Here is a 19,992-nt window from a genome sequence, read left to right on the forward strand (position 1 = left end):
CCTGTGAGTTTAGGAAGCCCATGGAGAAAAGTTTTCTAACTGAGATCTCCCCAACCAAGCAGCACAACCGCTTTATGGATCAATATTATTTAGCAACTTACTGGCAAGGTTACTGGCCTTAATTGTTTTTAGGGGTGTGAGTTTCTATTTCTTCTCAAAACTGATTCTTTTATAGGTGTTAGGACATTATATTTCCCATAAAGAAAAATAAGGATGGTCACCCTAAAATCAGGTTTAGAAGGACATAGGCTACTCATATCACAGCAAAACTGTTCAGATTCAATAATTTCGATATTACAGGAATTTTATATAGTGATGTGAATATTTACCATAGCCTAATTAAAGTGCGATATTGAGCACCACAGTCAAAGACAAAAATCCTACAGGAATATTTTGTTGATTATTCATTATACACATGCATTTTGTTTGGCAAATTATGATAGAAAGTAACCTGCTGGAATGAATCCGAAACTTTGCAGACCACTGCAGGACAGATGTGAAGTTCACAGGGTCATCTCTTCTCACGTGCTGGTCCAGCCCATAATGTCGGATGGAATCACAAAAATATTCATAAGTAGGTCTAAGTAGGTAATCCTGTTTATAGCCTATAGTTTCCTCATCATAAAACTTAAGATAGCTACTTGCCACAAATAACCCTGTGCAAGAAGTAATAATGAGCTAGTTAAATTGAATAGTGTAATTTAGAATATATCCATCATGTGCTGGGCAAAAAACTAAGTAGCAATGTCGAGGCTAATTAAGCATAGTAAAATTAGCATTTTAGTGCAAAAATATGGCTAACGCAGCCTCCAGCCCAGGTCTTTACCTGACAGTGAAGTTGCATTAGAAGGATAACGCCTCTGCTGTTTTATGGACTCAGCCCAACAACAGGAGAGGGGGTCGTAATGGCTACAACTGCTGCTGACAACATTTCTCTGTCTTTATCTGCCTGTCTATTTCTTTCTCGGGCAGAATTCACACCAGTCAAGGGTGTGGCAGCCTACTACTGGTGCAGCCTACTGGACTGGTGCAGCCTACTACTACACTCATTTGAGCACACTGGCACCACTGTTGTGCAGTTCAAAATGGCCCCTGGCACAATAAAAACGAATGAAATGTCAGTTTCAAACTGGCACCGCTAGGTGGCAGCAGACACTACACCTCCAGTACATCATCTATCAGTCACTCTGCGGAAGCAGAACCCATCTCTGGTGAAGTTTGGTAGAAGCTTGGTGACAGGCAGGTGTAATGTATGATATGGTATGATATGATATTTAGTTTAGTTTAGTTTATTTGTTTGACAATTCAAATTAAAAGGACACTTCCATGGTTGCAACACCAGAATACATACATTATTAAATTAAAAGAACATCAAGGATAACACAAAAAAGTTACAGAACTTATTTCCATTGTGGTCCTTGTTGTAGTAAGGTGTGTGTGTGTGTGTGTGTGTGTGTGTGTGTGTGTGTGTGTGTGTGTGTGTGTGTGTGTGTGTGTGTGTGTGTGTGTGTGTGTGTGTGTGTGTGTGTGTGTGTGTGTGTGCGTGTGTGTGCGTGTGCGTGCGTGTGTGTGCATGGAGACAGCAAAACAAAACATTGGTCGTAATCACATGTAAAAACACAAAAGCATACAGAAAATATTCACAACAACAACAATCATTCAGACACTATTATGTTAAAACTAGTTCATTAAATGGGTTACAAACAACCCTGCCTACAAGCCTGTCTTTAAAGAGGTACGTTATCTAAAAGCCATTGTTTCAGTTTTGCCTTAAACGTGACTAAGTTGGTGGTCTGATTAATGCTGTTGGGAACCTTATTCCAATCCTGGGCACCCGAGTATCTAAAATAACTTTTACCCATCTGACTACTGATCCTTGCCAGCGTCAGATTTGCTACACTCGACCTGGTGTTGTACCTGTGAGCCTCTCTGACCTGTGGGGAAAAGTTTGATAAATAATTTGGGGCTTTACCATTTACAATTTGATGAACCTGACAGAGTTTGAGCTGTGTCACTCTGGACTCCACAGGGAGCCAGTTTAGGTGCATGAACTGGTTCCTCCCTATGTGTTCACGGGGCCCGAGACCAAGGACCACTCTCATCAGCTTGTTTTGAGAGACCTGGAGCTTTGTCTTCCACAGCTTGGGAAGACTACAGTACCAGGCTGTGCTCGCATAATCAAAGTGGCACTGAATTAGGCTGGATGCCACAAGTTTGCGACTTTCTCTGTCCAGGAACTCTGACTTTCTGGCCAGGAACTTAGTTCTAGCATTCACTTTCCCTACCACTTTCAGGGCCATACCTGCACCCCCTACATTGGCATCAAGTGTACAGCCCAAATAGTTAACAGACGTTTTAACAGTGATGTCTTTATCATTCAAACTTATTTTAAAATCCTTGGCTTTGTTTAATCTTGGTTTGGAGCCGAATAAAATTGATTCTGTTTTCCCAAGGTGTAAGGAGAGTTTATTGTCGGCCAGCCATGCACTGATGTTAGATAGCTGTTCGCTAAGTCTTTCCTGGAGTTGAACCACATTTTTATCAGCAACTACCAGAGCCGAATCATCAGCGTATAAAAACAGGTCACATTTACATGCATCTTTCATGTCATTTATATACACAAGGAACAACAAAGGCCCTAGTACACTGCCCTGGGGGACTCCGCAGCTCAGGGGGGCGGGCTTCAGAGCGATGGCCACATACTTCCACTATCTGGTCCCTCTGTGACAAGTAGGACCTCACCCATGCCAGTGCTGATGTGCTCGACCCAAGAGCCTTCAATTTAGTTATCAACAGATTGTGATTCACAGTATCGAAGGCTTTCTGTAGGTCTAGCAGCACCATCCCACAAAGTTTTCCTTCATCAATTGCCTTCTTAATCAAGTCTGTTAGGTATAAAAGACATGAATCCGTTGAATATGCTTTTCTGAAACCTGATTGAAAATTATATAAGAGCTTGTGCTTGTTTAGATGTTCATAAAGCTGTTCATGAACCACCTTTTCAAGGATTTTTGATGCCACACTGAGGATGGATACAGGTCTGTACTTTCCTGGGTCTGATCTGCTCCCCTTTTTATATAGCGGTGTGATTTTACCATGTTTCATGTCCTTGGGGAATCTGCCTGGCTCTAGTGAAAGGTTGATGCTCTAGTGAAAGGTTGATGCTCTAGTGAAAGGTTGATGCTCTAGTGAAAGGTTGATGCTCTAGCGAAAGGTTGATGCTCTAGTGAAAGGTTCATATGATATGATATGATATATGATAGGCCTATTATTATATGATTAGACTGCATTAGATTAGATTATAAAATCTACTGCCTGTAAACTATTATATCTCATGCACTGTCTTTGTGCTGTCTACATGCAGGTCTGCCATGCATTAGTGTGAGATTCTTTAAGTTGTCAATATATGTCTCTGTCACCACTGTAAATCCCTGTGCATTTAAAGCACCTGGCCATCAAAGTGATATGACAGTTTCTGGTTAGACAGACCGTCCCATCCATCACTACAACAGGCAATACAACAAGAACAGACATGGGAGTCAAACAGTCGTTGAGCAGCAGAACTCAAAGATGGAGTGAGGCATGACAGCGGTTGGTTGAAGCAGTGTTTTCATCAGGAGTGGTCCTGTCCTTCCAGGGTCATGAGACTGAAGGGTTGGGACAAACAGACATGAACTCTGTGAGCTGCTGGCTACCTGTGTTGAGATGAGCTGAAAAGAAAACATAAACACATTTGTGGTTCTTTAGACACGCTCCTTAAATCAGTGGTTCTCAACCTTGGGGTCAGCACCCTCAGGGGGTCGGGAGATGATTTGTGAGGTGGGGGGAGGGACAGGTAGCCTATAAATTCATTATTCATTATTGTGTAAAGAAAAATCAGACCCCCCCCCCTAATTTTCTCATGAACCGTTTTCAGCCTCTAGTCCTCCTCTGCTAGGCTACTAGATAAAAAAAAATGAAAAGGTAAAATGAATATTAGGTTTAGTTTAGGGTTAGGTATGGTTTGGTTTATAGTTTATTTATTAGTAGTTTATAGTTTAGTTTATTGGGTGGTGGTGGTGGTGGTGGTGGTGGTGAGGTTAATGGTTAGGGACTGTGACTCAAAGTCAGAGGGAACCAACGGGCAAGGCGCGTGGATGCGTGCGTGCGTGCGCAGGCAGGTTGCGCGTGCGTTTAGCTGCGCGTTGTGGTTGTAGCCTACGACAATTTAAAGCCGATCACACTCTCTCTCTCTCTCCACAGTCTGCGCGCGGTCCCAGAAGTCAGAGGCTGTTGCCAAAGCGCTGTGCCAAACATACAGGAACTGCGTCGTCAGAAGAGAGGGGGGAGAAACAAGAGAGAGAGAGAGAGAGAGAGAGAGAGAGGGGGGGGGGGGGGAAGGCAGAGAGAGGGAGACAGGCAGAGAGAGAGGGAGGGAGAGAGGGAGTTTGCAGCCTCGCCAAAGTGCGCTATCAGCTGCGGTTGGCTGGACAGACGGGGCAGTGTGGGGGACAGATAGCGGGGGAGGAGGAGAGGGGGACAGACTCCCTCGTCGTCTGTCGGCGACGGTACAGATGGGTGCGAATCTCCTCTACTGAAGCCGTGACTGCGTGGATCCAGCTGGCCGCAGTTGGATACCCCCCAACACCCCGGCGGCGAATGACACTTGGCTAGCAGTAAGTTGAGCTGAATTAGCGCTCTTCATCTCTGTTCCTTTTAGTCGTCATTTTTTCCCAGGGCCCTCATAACACAGTCTCTTTGTAGGAGGAGCAATCATAATATCTCTCTGTCTCTCGCTGTTTGATGTGTTTTAAAGGAATCACTGTCATATAGCCTGCAGGCGTTCACGCGTTACAGTATTCTCATCGTGTAGCCTACATGTAGGACATTGTGACAGAATGTGCAAGTCAACATAGCACCACCCTATGGCTGGATGTGTTGAATAGAAAAGGAGCATTATGGGGTGTGCCTCAACTGTAACCTAGTTACAGCGTTATATGTGTGTAGCCTACACACCTCAGTCTATAGAGGATGTTTGCTTTGGTCAGGGACCCAGTCAATAAGTGAATAGCAGGTATTCAGACCTAAGAAAACCGTTGGTCAAGAACTGCAACTCCATGCCTCACATTACAGGCCGACCCTTTCCCCCTAATGCATAGAAATGCTGAGCATGCCAGCTAGTCCTCCAGAATATAGTTAATACCATTACAATTATTACCATTACAGCAACAAAAGCACAATGGAAAAGTGTTAGTGCCAGCACATTTTTTTTTTTTATAGATCTTACGTCTTTTAGCTGCTGCTCCAGAGCAACTTACAGTGAGTGAGCAGGCAGTGGGGTTCAGCACTTTGTGCAAGGACATTATGTAAATGTGACATTGGCTGTTAAGGGGAATTAAACCTGTGGACTTTGTGTGTCATGAGCCACTATTCCAGCTGTCAGTCGTCGTGCTGCACATTCTGCTCTACATCCACTGTATGGTAGTAAAATCAGAGGTATTTTCAGTGCACACACAGCATTTGATTAGTTTAGTATGTTATGCACACGCTGCAGAAGCGCGGTGCTGAAACAGCAGTTTCACTATTATGATTCAGCCTTGCATCATCATATGTGATTCTTTTTACTCCAAATAACCACAGTGGTTATGTGCCAACATCCTCCTCTCTCTCTATCTCTCCCTCTCCCTCCTGCACCTCTCTTCCTGAAACCGTGTTTACTAGATGTCTATCTTCATGGCAATCCAAACACCAAAGAGGGAAGGGGGAACTGGAAGGAGGGGTTGGTATTCAAATCCTGACCTGCTGCAGGGCACCATGAAATGTGTTTAACAAATTAACTAACAAATGGTCTCTGTGCTACCATTAGCACAATATACTATTGAATTTATATACGCAAAAGGCTGCTGAAATGGTTTGACATGCCTGTGATTGCCATTTTCACTAGTAAGGCAAGGCAAGTTTATTTGTATAGCACATTTCATACACACAGAGGCAATTCAAAGTGCTTTACATAGAATAGATAAAAGACATAAAATAGATAAAAGAAAAGAGCATACAGATATAAAATAGATTACAAAGTGAAAAAGATAAGTCACTATAATCAAACTCTCCAAAAATACGTATTCACGGGTATAGTAAAAAAAAAAGGTCCAAGTGATCAACGGTCAAGCATAGAACAGTATGATGTAGGACAAACATCAGGAAAAGCTCAAGACACACAATGTAGTGTACAACAATGCTCTCTGTCTTCCTTTTAACTGTTTGCATGCCTGATTCTTTTCACTCCACACGGAAGCTGGCACCATGCTCCCCCGTAGTCTGCGAACAGGTGGTTTGGACCTGCCGGGGGTGGAGTCAAGCGACGTGCCTCTCATTGGCTACCGGCCCTTACCGCCTGACAATGGAACCCCGAGCAGCCAATCAAGGAGAGGGAGCAGCGCCAATGAACCGGACAGTTTGCAGGTGAGGAGAGTGTTTCTTCCCCTCAATGAAACACATCCATCAACTTCAGCTTCTACCTGTGCGTGGTGGAGAGCGAGGTGCAGCTACACTGTTTTTGTCACAGTTTCATTTTGCAAAACTTCTAAGGTAACACATATTTCGTGCCATACAGACGGAACCCCTGATCACCTTTTCTTGGGGTCACAGTCTGAGCAGTAGAAGTAATTTGACCGACCTGGGAGGCCAGCAGCGAGAACCCTTCGGTTCCTCCGGCTAACACAGCTAACAGTATTTCGAGCGGGAAACCATACAAGCAGCCGTCCAACTAGCAGTTAGTTGAGTAAACAGCAGATGCGGTTGGCTGGTTTCGAGAAGAGCCTGAGGGAGTCAAGTCGGTGTGATTGAGACGGAGAGAGAGATGGCGTATAAGGCACTAAAGCACGTCAGCGACCCAAATGTTATTCCACAAACTGAACAAATTCATGAATGAAAAATAACCTCACATGTTGGTACACACAGCGTAATAACATTGTAGTTACACTGCAAAAATGTTCATCTGGTTAAGTCTTTTACACTTGCATGGTGTGTTGTTATTTTAAGGAAATCCCCCTGCATTAAAGCAGGTTGTTGCTACTGTATATGTGAATTCATGCTTTAACGTGTATACAGTTTGTCATTAACATGGATCAAGTCTGTATTGGACTCCACTTTAGCTAAAAGGGAGTAAGTCGACCGGCTCAAAGCGAGTTATTTTCCCACGATCTTTCACCTCTGTTAATGTTCAATGGGTTGATAGAGAGGTGGGACGACCCTTATCAGACTGTTTTCAGATGGTAATTGTGTGAATTTCACGCATTGTTTGATAAATGTTTTACTTCTGCAACGTCTTAATCAGCTTTACTTTTTTAAACCTTTATTTTAGAGTTTTCAACTTAAACACAAGACAAACACTCAGTACATTACATGAACAACTCGTGAACTCATGAACACGATTATCTTCAGGAGTATTTCAAAGTTAGGCAAATTTTTCCTAACATAATCCCGAATTTGCAAGTATCTGAAGAAATTTGAGCCTGGGATATTATATTTTCCCTTTAGCTCTTCAAAGCACATATCTTTGATGCCCTTAAAGTCGAGCTGAACCCAAAAATGACTTTTCTTTTCTTTTAGTTCAAATACCTGGGTATGCAGTGCACCTATTTAATAATGTATGCCAAAAAAATCACAAAAATCGAATTTATTTCGTTTTTCACACTTTTTCACATCAAAAGTTCATTTTTCAAGATTTCATTGATAACAGTAATCTACAGTTTGCTTACTATCAAATTTCTACCCCATTTTAACCAATCATATCACGACATGCAGCTGTCAATCAAATCTTCATTTCAGGATAATTTTCTCTTCCAAATGAAGGAGAAAATGGCGATTAGTGCCTGTAATCTGGTAGAATTTCTAGCCCATAAACTAACTACTAACATGGCCAATTGTAGGTAACATACGAAAAAAAAGCAAACGGTAATGTTAAGAATGCAAAGAAATGTAACTGGCTCGTTAAACTCGCATTCCAGGATAACGTGAGTTAACGTTGTTAAGGCTGAATTCAGACTCCGGCCCCTCAGAGATTCCAGGCCGACGGGCTGCACTCTTGGCTCCGCACCACACAAAGGCAGCTAGCTATCTTCCCCAGAGAGACCTGTAGAGAGGGTGATCCATGCCTTCAGAACAACTCGGCTAGATTACTGTAATTGGCTGTATGTTGGCATGGATCAGTCGCTGCTCTACAGCTGGTTCAAAATGCAGCTGCTCGACTCCTCACTGGCACCAAGAAGTGCGATCACATCACACCAATCCTGGCCTCACTCCACTGGCTCCCCGTCCGCTTCCGCATTGATTTTAAATGACTGCTGAGTGTTTTTAAAGCACTAAACGGGCTGGCACCACCGTACCTCGCCGAGCTCCTGCACCACCATACCCCATCCAGAGCATTGAGGTCAGCTGACCAGCTGCTGCTGGAGGTCCCTATAGGACCAGGCTCAAGACTAGAGGAGACAGAGCCTTTGCTATAGCAGCTCATAGGCTCTGGAATAGCCTCCCCCTCCACATTAGATCATCCCAGAGCCTAGAGGCTTTTAAAACCCTGCTCAAAACGCACCTTTTCTCCATGGCCTTCGAGCAGAGTTGAGCCTGCCTCCCGGCAACCTACATTGCCTGCTATTCTTGGTTTTTTATTATTTGTATCTGTTGCACCTTGTATTGCACCTTGCTCTGTAGCAGCAGTATTTGTACTTTCTGTTTTCCATATTTTTAGTTTTTTTAATAATCTGTGAAGCACTTTGGTCGGCTTCTAGTCGTTGTAAATGTGCTCTATAAATAAAGTTGACTGACTATTTTGATGACATTAATTCTCCCAACCATAGAGATATGGAGAGTTTTCCAGAATTCTATATTTAGCTTTAATTGTTCTATTTCCTTCTGCCAATTAACCCGCAAAAGGTATTTTTTTTGTTTTTGTTATTATAATTCCAAGATAAGTGAAGTTACTATAGGCTGAATGGTTTTCAAGAAATGTGGATTGATATTTTTGGAGAAGCTTTATATTACTTTTTAATAAGTACCGCTCAGCACCCGTAATTATTCGTTTCCTAGACAGTGTGGCGTAAATGTTTTTGCAATTTCTATCCCCCCCCCCCCCCCCCAAACTTCTGAACATTTTCACTAAGCCAGACAGCACACTATCCACTGACCAACTCCCTTGGCCCTTGCTCTGGCTTGAGACAGCCACACATGACCCGCTCACGGGTCTTTTGCGTTACTTCGCACACAGCCTCCAGAAAGTCCCCGGGGCTATAAACAGCAGAGGCACTGAGTCACTCTCCAGCAGAGCCCACTTCCTCCTCTCAGGTCACATGGCGGCTGCCGGACCTCGCCGTAAATAATGTATGTGGCGGTCGGCCGGTCGATGCGTCGTACACCTGCTCTCCCTGCCGCTGTGCAAACAGTATACAGTATCATAGGCCCGGTCCCCAAGGACAGACTGTCAAGTGGAATCCAATATGGCCACTTGCTCATTCTTTAATGAGGGAAACCTGAATGCGAGAGTACGTGTCAGGGTCTGCAAAGAGAAGCAGACATCCTCCAGTGGAGTGCACAATCCAGCCTTTTAACTCAAAGCTACACGCTGTGTTCTTGGGTTGGGTTGCTCTGATGCAGATGAGCTGGGAGCAGCAGCAGCTGGTGCAGTGTGTATCAGATGGTTTTAATGTCAATTCTTAAACTGAGAGCTACATTGAGCTGTCAAGATATTGGCCAATGCACCTTGCATTTCGGGGCCCATTTTGTTGTTTGGTGGTGTAATTCCCTTATTTCCTCTGGCCAAACGTAGACCAGTCATTCTCAAAGCTTTTCATATCAAGGACCCCTAATTTACGGTAGTCCACTAGGGTTCTCACTTGCGCTCAACCTCTAGGAAGGAGACTCTCTCTCCCTTTGTCCACTTTGACACTTGTCTTTTTCTTTTCCATCCACCTCCCTCTTCTCTCCTCCCCCTTCCTCTCCTCCTCCTTCTTCTCTCCCCCCGTTCGTCTCCTCTCCATCACCCCTCCTCTCTTTTTCATCCAAAAATCTTGACTGTCCTCCGTACAAATTGCTCGTTTGGTGATTCATTGGTGATTATGTCACAGTGTTTCTGACATCATCAGTGACATCATAGGTGATGTCTTAAATCATTGATCATTTATGCGTGAGTGACATCACACAATTGCTGTGTGACATCGATGACATCACAATTGGTCGAGTGACATCAATGATGATATTACTCAGGCCCACCTACCTGAGTGACATCATAGTTGTCATAGACAACTTTTGTCCTATATGACTGGATGTCCACGCTACATGCACGCGAGACCTCTAGGCCCACCCACCCACTTAACCATCACAACTGTCTGATGATATCACTGAGGCCCGCCCACTTAGCCATCACACAACTAGTCTCGCAGTGCTAGCCGTAGATGATATCTACGTCTGGAGCACAACTCTCAAAAGTGGTTAACGCCCGCCCCCAAGCCAAAAAAAAAAGATCCGTGACAGACATATGAATTGACCAACCAGGGACCTTGTGGGCGGTGCATTCGGAATGTGTGTATCAGCTAAATCGACTCTGGCACAACTGCAACAAACACGTCATTGAGAGCATCTACGCCGCGGACGTGGCACACTTTCTGTAACGCAGCAATTCAATGATCTTGCCCACTCATCCTTCCTGCAAGACAGCCTATCGCTACTTTTTGGTCGCTCCTTTTATCACTTCTCTCTTCACGGTGTTCCTGAATGTGTTTCCTTGCCAGACTCTAATATGGGAGGCACGCTGTATGACGCGGTGTGTATAACGTCACTTCCGTCCCGGGGGAATTTGCCTGGGCGCCCGCCGCCTTCCGTTTGAGACATTCGATTCAGACGCTGGAAGCTTGATGATGTCGACGGTGGGTCTGACTACGTGAGACTATCACAAAACTGTCTGATGACATCACATCAGATCTCTAGGCCCACCTACCCACTTAAGGTGCCTTCACACCGACCTATTAAAGTTTTTTGCTGGCGTCGAGTTTACATACAAAGTCAATGCAAACGAGCCATTGAGCGTATATTCGCCTGGGAGAAAAATCGCTGGGCGTCCGAGCGGCAGAGACAGAGCGATAGGGAGAAAATACGCTCGTCGCTCAAGATGAAATATCCCAACTCGAGCGGAATTACGCTGGCATCAGTCGCTCGCTGTTCAACGCTGATTGGCTGCCGTGTGAGAGCGAGTCAAGGGTCACACTGGCTTGGAACAAACCGCTGGTTTATTGTGTGGCAACAAACCACATTGACAGGCTGACAGCTGACATGAAGTGAAGTCTGTACTACCGGTATGGAGCTCGCATTAGGAGCACGCTGATAGGCTTTAGCTTGTAAACAATGACGGTGGCTCGTAGTGGACAAATATCATGACATTGCGTAACGTTATATCCCCCACATGTCCGTCATTTCGTGTGCCTGTCGATGAGCGATTTAAACAGAGCGACAGAGCGATTCCAAAGGGTTGACTTGAGCGACAGAGCGAAAAATAAATATCTCGGTGTGAACACAGCTTTAACCAACTGTCTGACGTCACTCACGTCACAAGACATGTACAGTAAGGGGCACAGCACACACTGCAATGTTCACAAACTCATTTGATAGCTGTATTATTATGTCCCACCTCTGACTGGAAATGTAGGAAATCACTCTCTGAAGTAGAAGTAGACGAGGCAGCTTGAGCGAATGTGAGCACACACCATAAAAGTAAATTACAAGTTTTATCACAAAATAATTCCTGGAATGCACTGAACATCACAGATTGATGATATCTATAACTGTAAGATTATCTGCGGGTGGATTTCTCCTTAAAGGGGAATAGAACAGGTCTGACCCGAATGGCCCGGAGCCTGACTTGAAAGAGAGCAGATAACGGGCACCAGGGGATCCACAGATGAAAGCATGAGAAAAGGCGCAAAGAGAGAGATAGGAAGGACGGGGTTGCACGCACCAGTCCAAAAAAAACAATGGTTAACTTTAAATAAAGCTTCAGAAGAGATATATTTATGACCCCCCGTTTGCAAGGAAGACTTATAAGGTTGTGAATTGTCTGTTTGCTCAACTAAACAGTGGCAGCACGAGTGCATGAGCCTATGTAACCCAAGTTGTGTACCCCTGCAGCTGGGGATTGAACCGGCAACCTTCGGCAAGGGAGGTGGACGATATAGCAAGGAGGCTAAAACCCATACAGTACGGGTAGCATCTGTCGCTCGAGCGTCTCTTAAGGCAGTGGTTCTCAAACTTCTTCACGTCAAGGACCCCTGAACTGCCACAAATTGGACCATGGACCCATCAGGGTCCCCCATCTGATCATTTATGCTTTTAGATGTTTTATTAAAGAAAGTGTATGAAACCCATGACCAAAATACTCATACATTATGTCATTGTGTTACTTATGGATGGAATTGTAGTACAAATAAAGTATTTCCCTTTTTGCTGGGGCCCCCCTGGAACCCCCTCAAGGACCCCTGGGGGTCCCCAGACCACACTTTGAGAACCACTGTCTTAAGGCGTCGGGAGAGAGGTTTACTCACTGCAAAGCACGACCGCTGGCTACCGTTATTTACCACTCATTTAAGGAAAAAAGGCAGAGAAATGGTCGTCGTTTGTAGCAGACAAGCGACGGAAGTGAAATGTAAAAGTGCGTAAAGAAGACAGAAGGTGAAGATGGAGAGACGGCTTCCTGGTCGCCCCGGTGCTGCCCGGCAGTTGACGTAGTCGGTCCAGTCGGGAGGAGAGGTTGACACAGCCTCGACTTTGTGACAGAAGGAGAAGGGGAAGAAAAATAGCATCGCAAACACAAGTGCACATCCTGCTTCCTGTGTTTGTCTCCGCTTATTATTCACTTCCTGTATGTATCGGGGGTGGAGGAGGGGACTTGAAGAAAATGAGAGCGGCCGAGCCGTGAGAGAAGGTCCCCTCTCACAAAGTATATAAACAAAGTGTTAAATCTGGCAACAATGGGTCATATGTGGGAGGGGGGGAAACATACAGGTTTGGACAAAATCATAGGGAGAATCAGGAATTATAGCTGTGGAGATGTTTGTATTTTTATCTCTGTTTTCTCATGGGGGGAACCCTAAAAAAGAAGAACCCCCTGTGGCCTATAATCATCATACTTATCGTCTAGCTTTTGAGGCAGCTGAACTGCAAATTAACCATCATTTTGAAAAGTTTTCTCCATAGAAAGACTGGTTTCTCTGACCCAGATTCAGGCCCAGTTTGGAAAAACAACTTCAATAGCTGCCCCACTGAATATCCTCAATATAATAGGCTATGACTGCAATAAGAAAATAGACGCAAGGGTTAACAAATAAAAGTGTTGAAGGCCATGCAACTAGTCAGTGAGAGTTTTAGGCCTATACCTCGCCTGAACTCTTTTAGAAGTGAGAGTGTGGCTTTGGGGGGGATGACAGTGTCTCTGATTTAAATAAAATAAGTCATACTTAGACCCACTTTTTCAATTCCTGTTGATCTCTGTGAGACCCAGTCGCCCCTTGCTGCTGATGGTTAATCATACTGCTAAGTAACTGCCTGAACGCACAGTACAAGCTACACAATAGCGCCTCTGTGCAGCACGGATGACATAACATACAAATAATTCCCTTCACATGTGCTCCGTGTTCGCTGTGTGTTCTCAGCCAGTAACTTGAGCAAAGGTTTCTTCATCTGTTTTTAAAGGTCCAGTCTATAATCTGGTTTACAGGTCCAGTCTACAGTATAATCTGTTTTTAAAGGTCCAGTTTATATGTTGAAACCCCGTCCTGCCACAACCGTTGGTTATAGTGGTTTATTGATTTTATTGCGAGATCTTTTTAAAAATCTCTCTGACATTTATTGTCTGAGATTTAGATACAAGGAAAGGCAGTTTTAGACAAGTAAGAGTGAGTTTTATGTATTTTTGAGTCTGTGACAGGACCTCTTTCTAAATATTGGAGTATAACCGACCTTATGATGGATTAAAAAAGAAAGAAAAAAGAGGGTGGTTTATATATAAAAGTCACACAAACTTAGAATGTCTCGAGTCTCGACTCGATGAATTTCATTTTTGATGCCTATAGTTTGAGGATTGTGAGGTTAGCCGTTAGTGAGACAGTGCAGGTAAACAAAGCTACATTAGCATGCTAACAGTATCTAGTCTAGCAGGGCCAGAGGGCCTCATTCAAATATCCTAAGTCAGAGTAAATAAAGCTTACTGTATGTTTGGCTTCCTAGGAGGGGGAACAATAATTAGCAGAGGTGTTATTATACTTTACTTACTGGACTTTCAGAGTAACACTAGCCTGCTGGGGATTTGTTTTACTTTTACTGTACTTCTGCTACAGTATTATCTCCTACAGTACTTTTATTTACTTATTTAACCCTACTGTTTTAAGGTAGAAAGGACCCAGATATGAGAACACCAAAACAGTACAAAATAAAAAAGGAGACCTCTCAGGAAAGTTTCACTTGAATGTATTCAAGTGTAACGTAGCCAGTGAGTGCAGTGAGTGAACCTCACTCTTCGATGCCTCAAGAGACGCTCTAGTGACAGATGCTAGAGAGGGTTTAGCCTCCTCGCTGGATCATCTGCCTCTCTGCCGGAGCTTCTGAGTTCTATCCCCAGCTGCAGGGGGACACGACACGTCTTACACAAGTGTTTGAAATGTTTTTAGCTACGGTACTTTCTTGACTTTCACTTGAGTCATTTTCTGTTGCCTTGACCAACATTTTAATTGACTTGTGTAAAAATATTTCAGCTCTCTTCCCACCTCTGCTGGTCTGTAGCACCTGACCTTGGGTGACATGACATCTTCTTCCTTAAACACATGGGTGAAGACTTTCTCATGCCATGACCTCATAGGCTGGGCTATGCGTTAGCTAACATGCCATCAAGCTAACCGTCCTGCACACACAGAGCTGTGAAAGTCTCCACCTGCTAGTAAAGCAGACTTCACTCTGCAGTGTCGTTAGCCCCTTAAACAAACAGAGCTTGCTTCCTGGTTTATTAGTTGACGGTAGACATTTATTACCTCTCATTACAACGCTATAGGTCACTAGCACATTTGTGTTGAAGCACAGGAAGACGGAGCAAGCTAGCTAATGTCAGATGGAGTCTAGCTCACTCAGGGAGTTGCTGCCTTGTTGCCATGCTGTGTTTTTAGCATAGAATAAAACAGGATACTCAGTCAAACTGGTTTATCGGCATGGGAAGGTCATCTACAGAGGGAAAGAGAGCGGGAGAGAGGAGAGGACAGATTGAAAGAGAGAGAGGGGCTATTGTTCTGGAAATAGCTGCAGGCCTTTGTCACTCTGTCAGTGTGTGAGTGAATGTGTTTGTGTGTACGTACACACTGGGGGGTCTTAACATGTGTGTACATTGTCTATTTGTATGTGTGTGAGTATGTGTGTGCATGCGTGTGTGTGTGTGTGTCTGTATGTGTGGCGGTGTAAAAGTTAGTCACTGAAAATGAGTGTCTGTCTAGTGCCTATCACTCTGTCTACCTATCCCTCTGTCTGTTTGTGTTTCACTTTGGTGTGTGTGTGTGCGTGTGTGTGTGTGTGTGTGTGTGTGTAATGGGTGTGCCCAGGTGATGCAGGCTAGAGGGGCCGGACTTAGCTCCCGGTTGCTTCAGGTGTGTTTGTGTGACATTAGAGCCACAAGAGAAGCAAAAGGCAAAGGCGTTTAAATATAGAGGTAGGTGAAGAGACGGCCAAGACGCCGAACGCAGGCAAGGAGAGAGGACGAGAAGCCAGATGAGAGGAAGAGGGAGAAATGGTGTTTGCACCTTTCTTGTGACGATTTCCAGTTAGCTCAGGGATTGCTACCAGTCTGGACTTGCAGAGTGAAAGGTAAGTTTGAGTGTGTGTGTAAAAAAAAAAAAACTCTCGTGTGTGTGTGTGTGTGTGTGTGTGTGTGTGTGTGTGTGTGTGTGTGTGTGTGTGTGTGTGTGTGTGTGTGTGTGTGTGTGTGTGTGTGTGTGTAGGGGTTGATTTCGTGGGATAGATTAGGAGACAGACAGACTTGACATCTGGTGCAGCAGCAAGCAGAGGCAGTGGGTAGCAGAACTGGTTTGATACAGTCGACCATTACAGAGAAATCCAGAGATTTGTGCAACAACAGGATCCTTTTTGAATGCGAGGGGTGCCTGCTGTGAGTGCCGCCCTTTGATCAAGTCAAGGTAATTTGAATCAGGTTAATGGAGGCTATCAGATGCTTATTACAGCGGATGACGCCATAGGTTGCATTAGGAAAACAGTAGGGTAACTAACCCATAAGCAACAGTGGTTGTTGCACAACACAGCTGTACTGGCTGTAGTATGACCTGCTTCTTATCCTACTTTCAAGTTTTGAACATGTTGAGCTGAATATGAGAAAAGATCAGCTAAAAGTGGTCAGGGGGAAATGAATGAAACCGGAGAGTAGAATTAAAATAATTCACTATATTTTCTGATTCTGTTTTTCTTTCTTTCTTTCTTTCTTTCTTTCTTTCTTTCTTTCTTTCTTTCTTTCTTTCTTTCTTTCTTTCTTTCTTTCTTTCTTTCTTTCTTTCTTTCTTTCTTTCTTTTTTTTTGGGGGGGGGGGGGGGGGGGGTAATGTTCAAAAGAGTTCAAACGTTGTGTTTTATTTTGAGTAGAGTTCTTGTGTGTCTTGCTGATGGAAACTGTTCATCGTGAGGCTTAAAGTCTGTCTGTAACGGCCCGGTGATGTCATCAGACAATCACAATGACGTCACTGTGTTTTTGCGCATGCATTTTTCACCGTGGAAAGTCAGAGTTCTGCGGCAGAGTACGGTGTCAGGAGAAGTGGCAAGTGATATTGATCATGTTGTTGTGTATTAGTGAGGCACATTACAATGCTGGGCTGTTGGCCATCAACACTCCGCTGTATTAGCAAAAGTGCTTTGGTGGCCTGAGAGAAGTCATGTGGGGATGTGTGGCTCATTACTGCAGGTGCTTTGGCTTATTCAAATGTCTCTGGAGTGCTGTGGGTCACACTTATCTACAGCAGCGGCCCCAACGGCCTCCCTCTATTCAAGTGATACGAGTCGCTCACTGTCTGTTGAGATGGCTTTCACTGTTGTCCCAGCAACTGTGTCTGTCAATATGTACTGGAAGTTGTTGATAAGTCTATTAGTCTAAGCACAAATGCTGCCAAGACAAACTCTTGTATGTTGTACTGGCAAATGAAGTGATCCTGGTGCAACAAAGCAAAAATATTCAGCAGCTTTCAAAGTATGTAGAGTACATGAGTCAATATACTTTCATTCAAAGTATGTAGAGTACATGAGTCAATATACTTTCATTCAAAGTATGTAGAGTACATGAGTCAATATACTTTCATTCAAAGTATGTAGAGTACATGAGTCAATATACTTTAATTCAAAGTATGTAGAGTACATGAGTCAATATACTTTAATTCAAAGTATGTAGAGTACATGAGTCAATATACTTTCATTCAAAGTATGTAGAGTACATGAGTCAATATACTTTCATTCAAAGTATGTAGAGTACATGAGTCAATATACTTTCATTCAAAGTATGTAGAGTACATGAGTCAATATACTTTAATTCAAAGTATGTAGAGTACATGAGTCAATATACTTTAATTCAAAGTATGTAGAGTACATGAGTCAATATACTTTCATTCAAAGTATGTAGAGTACATGAGTCAATATACTTTAATTCAAAGTATGTAGAGTACATGAGTCAATATACTTTCATTCAAAGTATGTAGAGTACATGAGTCAATATACTTTAATTCAAAGTATGTAGAGTACATGAGTCAATATACTTTCATTCAAAGTATGTAGAGTACATGAGTCAATATACTTGAATTCAAAGTATGTAGAGTACATGAGTCAATATACTTTAATTCAAAGTATGTAGAGTACATGAGTCAAATATACTTTAATTCAAAGTATGTAGAGTACATGAGTCAATATACTTTAATTCAAAGTATGTAGAGTACATGAGTCAATATACTTTAATTCAAAGTATGTAGAGTACATGAGTCAATATACTTTAATTCAAAGTATGTAGAGTACATGAGTCAATATACTTTAATTCAAAGTATGTAGAGTACATGAGTCAATATACTTTAATTCAAAGTATGTAGAGTACATGAGTCAATATACTTTAATTCAAAGTATGTAGAGTACATGAGTCAATATACTTTAATTCAAAGTATGTAGAGTACATGAGTCAATATACTTGAATTCGGTGGTTCTCAATCTTTTTAGCATCCCTAATTTAGTCCACATTATGCCAAACCCAAATGTGAGAATAGTTGTATTGGTGTGATTTTGTCCAGAACTCCATGACTGTCTGTATTGTATGTAGAGAGATAACAGAGAAACTAGGATGAAAACAGTCATTTTCCTACATTATGTGTGATCTAATTGTAAATGAAGCAATTCTGAAGTTGACCAATTCATGCTGGGAACCCCCTGCACCATACCCTGCACCATACCCTGCACCATACCCTGCACCATACCCTGGTAAACCAGCCCGTCACGTGAACTCACATTTCATTTGGTTCTCTGTGATGGTCTGGCCCCGGCGCCATGGGGAGGGTTTAGCAGAAGCGGAAGAGCGGAAGAGCCAATCAGCGACTCCGCTGTGATTGACAGCGCAAGTTGGCCAATCAGGAACGCCACTAGCACTGCACTAACAAAACAGTAATGGCCGCCTCCTTGCCTGATCGTCTCAAGGAGTAATGTCAGCGTTTGTCTACCGTAGTTTAAACAGCCATGAAGTGCAGTTATTGCAGAAATAGACTCAATAACAACAATTAAACAAGTACAGGAGTATCGCCGCAACCGCAGAGTTTCTCGGCGGAAAATATGTTTTTGCCATTCTCCCGAGTGGATTTGGGTAGTCTGGGCACCTTTCATCCCGCTTTTTGTCATGGGGCGTAAACCACGGAACCAGAATGAACACCGGAAGGCAGTGCGCCAAAAAACGTCTTTGTTGCCGTTAGCTTGACGTCTCTTGCCTCGATTAATTGTCTGATGCAAAGCTTCTGTATTGGCTTAAAAGATGTGAGATTGTGAATCCGCAATGTTTCTACAAGAACTTCTTCAAAAACTTTGTTCGGTACGTCCATCTTTTGTTTTGTTGTTTGCCGTTCTGATACTTGTGTCAAATTGTCAAGTTAACGTAAAAGTTGACGAGCTAGAAACGCTGCCCTTCCTGTCTAGGGCGGGCTCTAGGCCGGAACCAGGTAGGGTGACAAAATCAATTGTGAACGGAAGCCAGGCTCTTTCTCGCCGAGAAGAGCCTGGTGACGCGAGGTTAGGATTTGGGTTTGATTGGATCCGACGCTGATTGGCTGAAGGAGTTGTCTGTCAAGGCAACTACGCCCGCCCATGCTCCCGCCCTGCTAAACCCCCCCCCCATGGCGCCGGGTCCAGACCGTCACGGAGAACCAAATGAAATGTGAGTTCACGTGACGGGCTGGTTTACCAGGCTACCTGCACCAAGGACCCCTGGTAGTCCCTGGACTCCATGCTGACTGCTCTCTTTTTCTTTGGTCTTTTGCTTGTTTCTTGAGTCTTCTTCTGGAGTGTGAGTGTGTGTGTGTGTGTGTGTGTGTGTGTGTGTGTGTGTGTGTGTGTGTGTGTGTGTGTGCGTATGTGTGTGTGTGTGTGTGTGTCTGTGTGTGTGTGTGTGTGTGTGCGTGCGTCCGCGCGCGTGCGTGCATGCGTGCGTGTGTGTGTGTGCGCACGCGTGTGTGTGTGATGGTCACAAGACACTGTCAGACACTTAAAGTTCAGTGCTTGCCTGGCTTGAACCACAGATGCTCAGCAGCCCCACATGACCATAGCATTGAATATGCACTTGTGTCTTCTTGTCTCATGACATTTGGTACTTAAAGAGGATCTCATGCCAGCGGCAATGCAGGGATATTACAGTTTGTAGGAGCATATTCACGCAAGCAGCTTCATCACTTCATATTCACACCAAGCAGCTTCATCA

The 19,992-nt window shown here is 43.8% G+C and overlaps 1 protein-coding gene across 3 annotated transcripts in view; it reads left to right on the top strand.

Annotated features, from left to right (window-relative positions):
• Positions 1 to 4,468: 4,468 nt before the first annotated feature.
• Positions 4,469 to 19,992, top strand: part of rgl2 (ral guanine nucleotide dissociation stimulator-like 2) — a 68,252-nt gene continuing 52,728 nt past the window's right edge. For 2 of the 3 annotated variants that reach the window (XM_083645520.1, XM_083645521.1), the window contains exons 1-2: positions 4,469 to 4,655; positions 6,275 to 6,441. In XM_083645520.1, coding sequence (XP_083501646.1) covers positions 6,283 to 6,441 — 159 coding nt within the window. In that variant the 5' untranslated portion in view covers positions 4,469 to 4,655; positions 6,275 to 6,282. Of the gene's footprint in view, positions 4,656 to 6,274; positions 6,442 to 15,715; positions 15,865 to 19,992 lie in introns of those variants that run through there. The other variant, XM_083645522.1, reaches the window with a different exon arrangement.

This window comes from Poromitra crassiceps (assembly GCF_964638095.1).
Source record: "Poromitra crassiceps genome assembly, chromosome: 1".
Classification (NCBI taxonomy): domain Eukaryota; kingdom Metazoa; phylum Chordata; class Actinopteri; order Beryciformes; family Melamphaidae; genus Poromitra; species Poromitra crassiceps.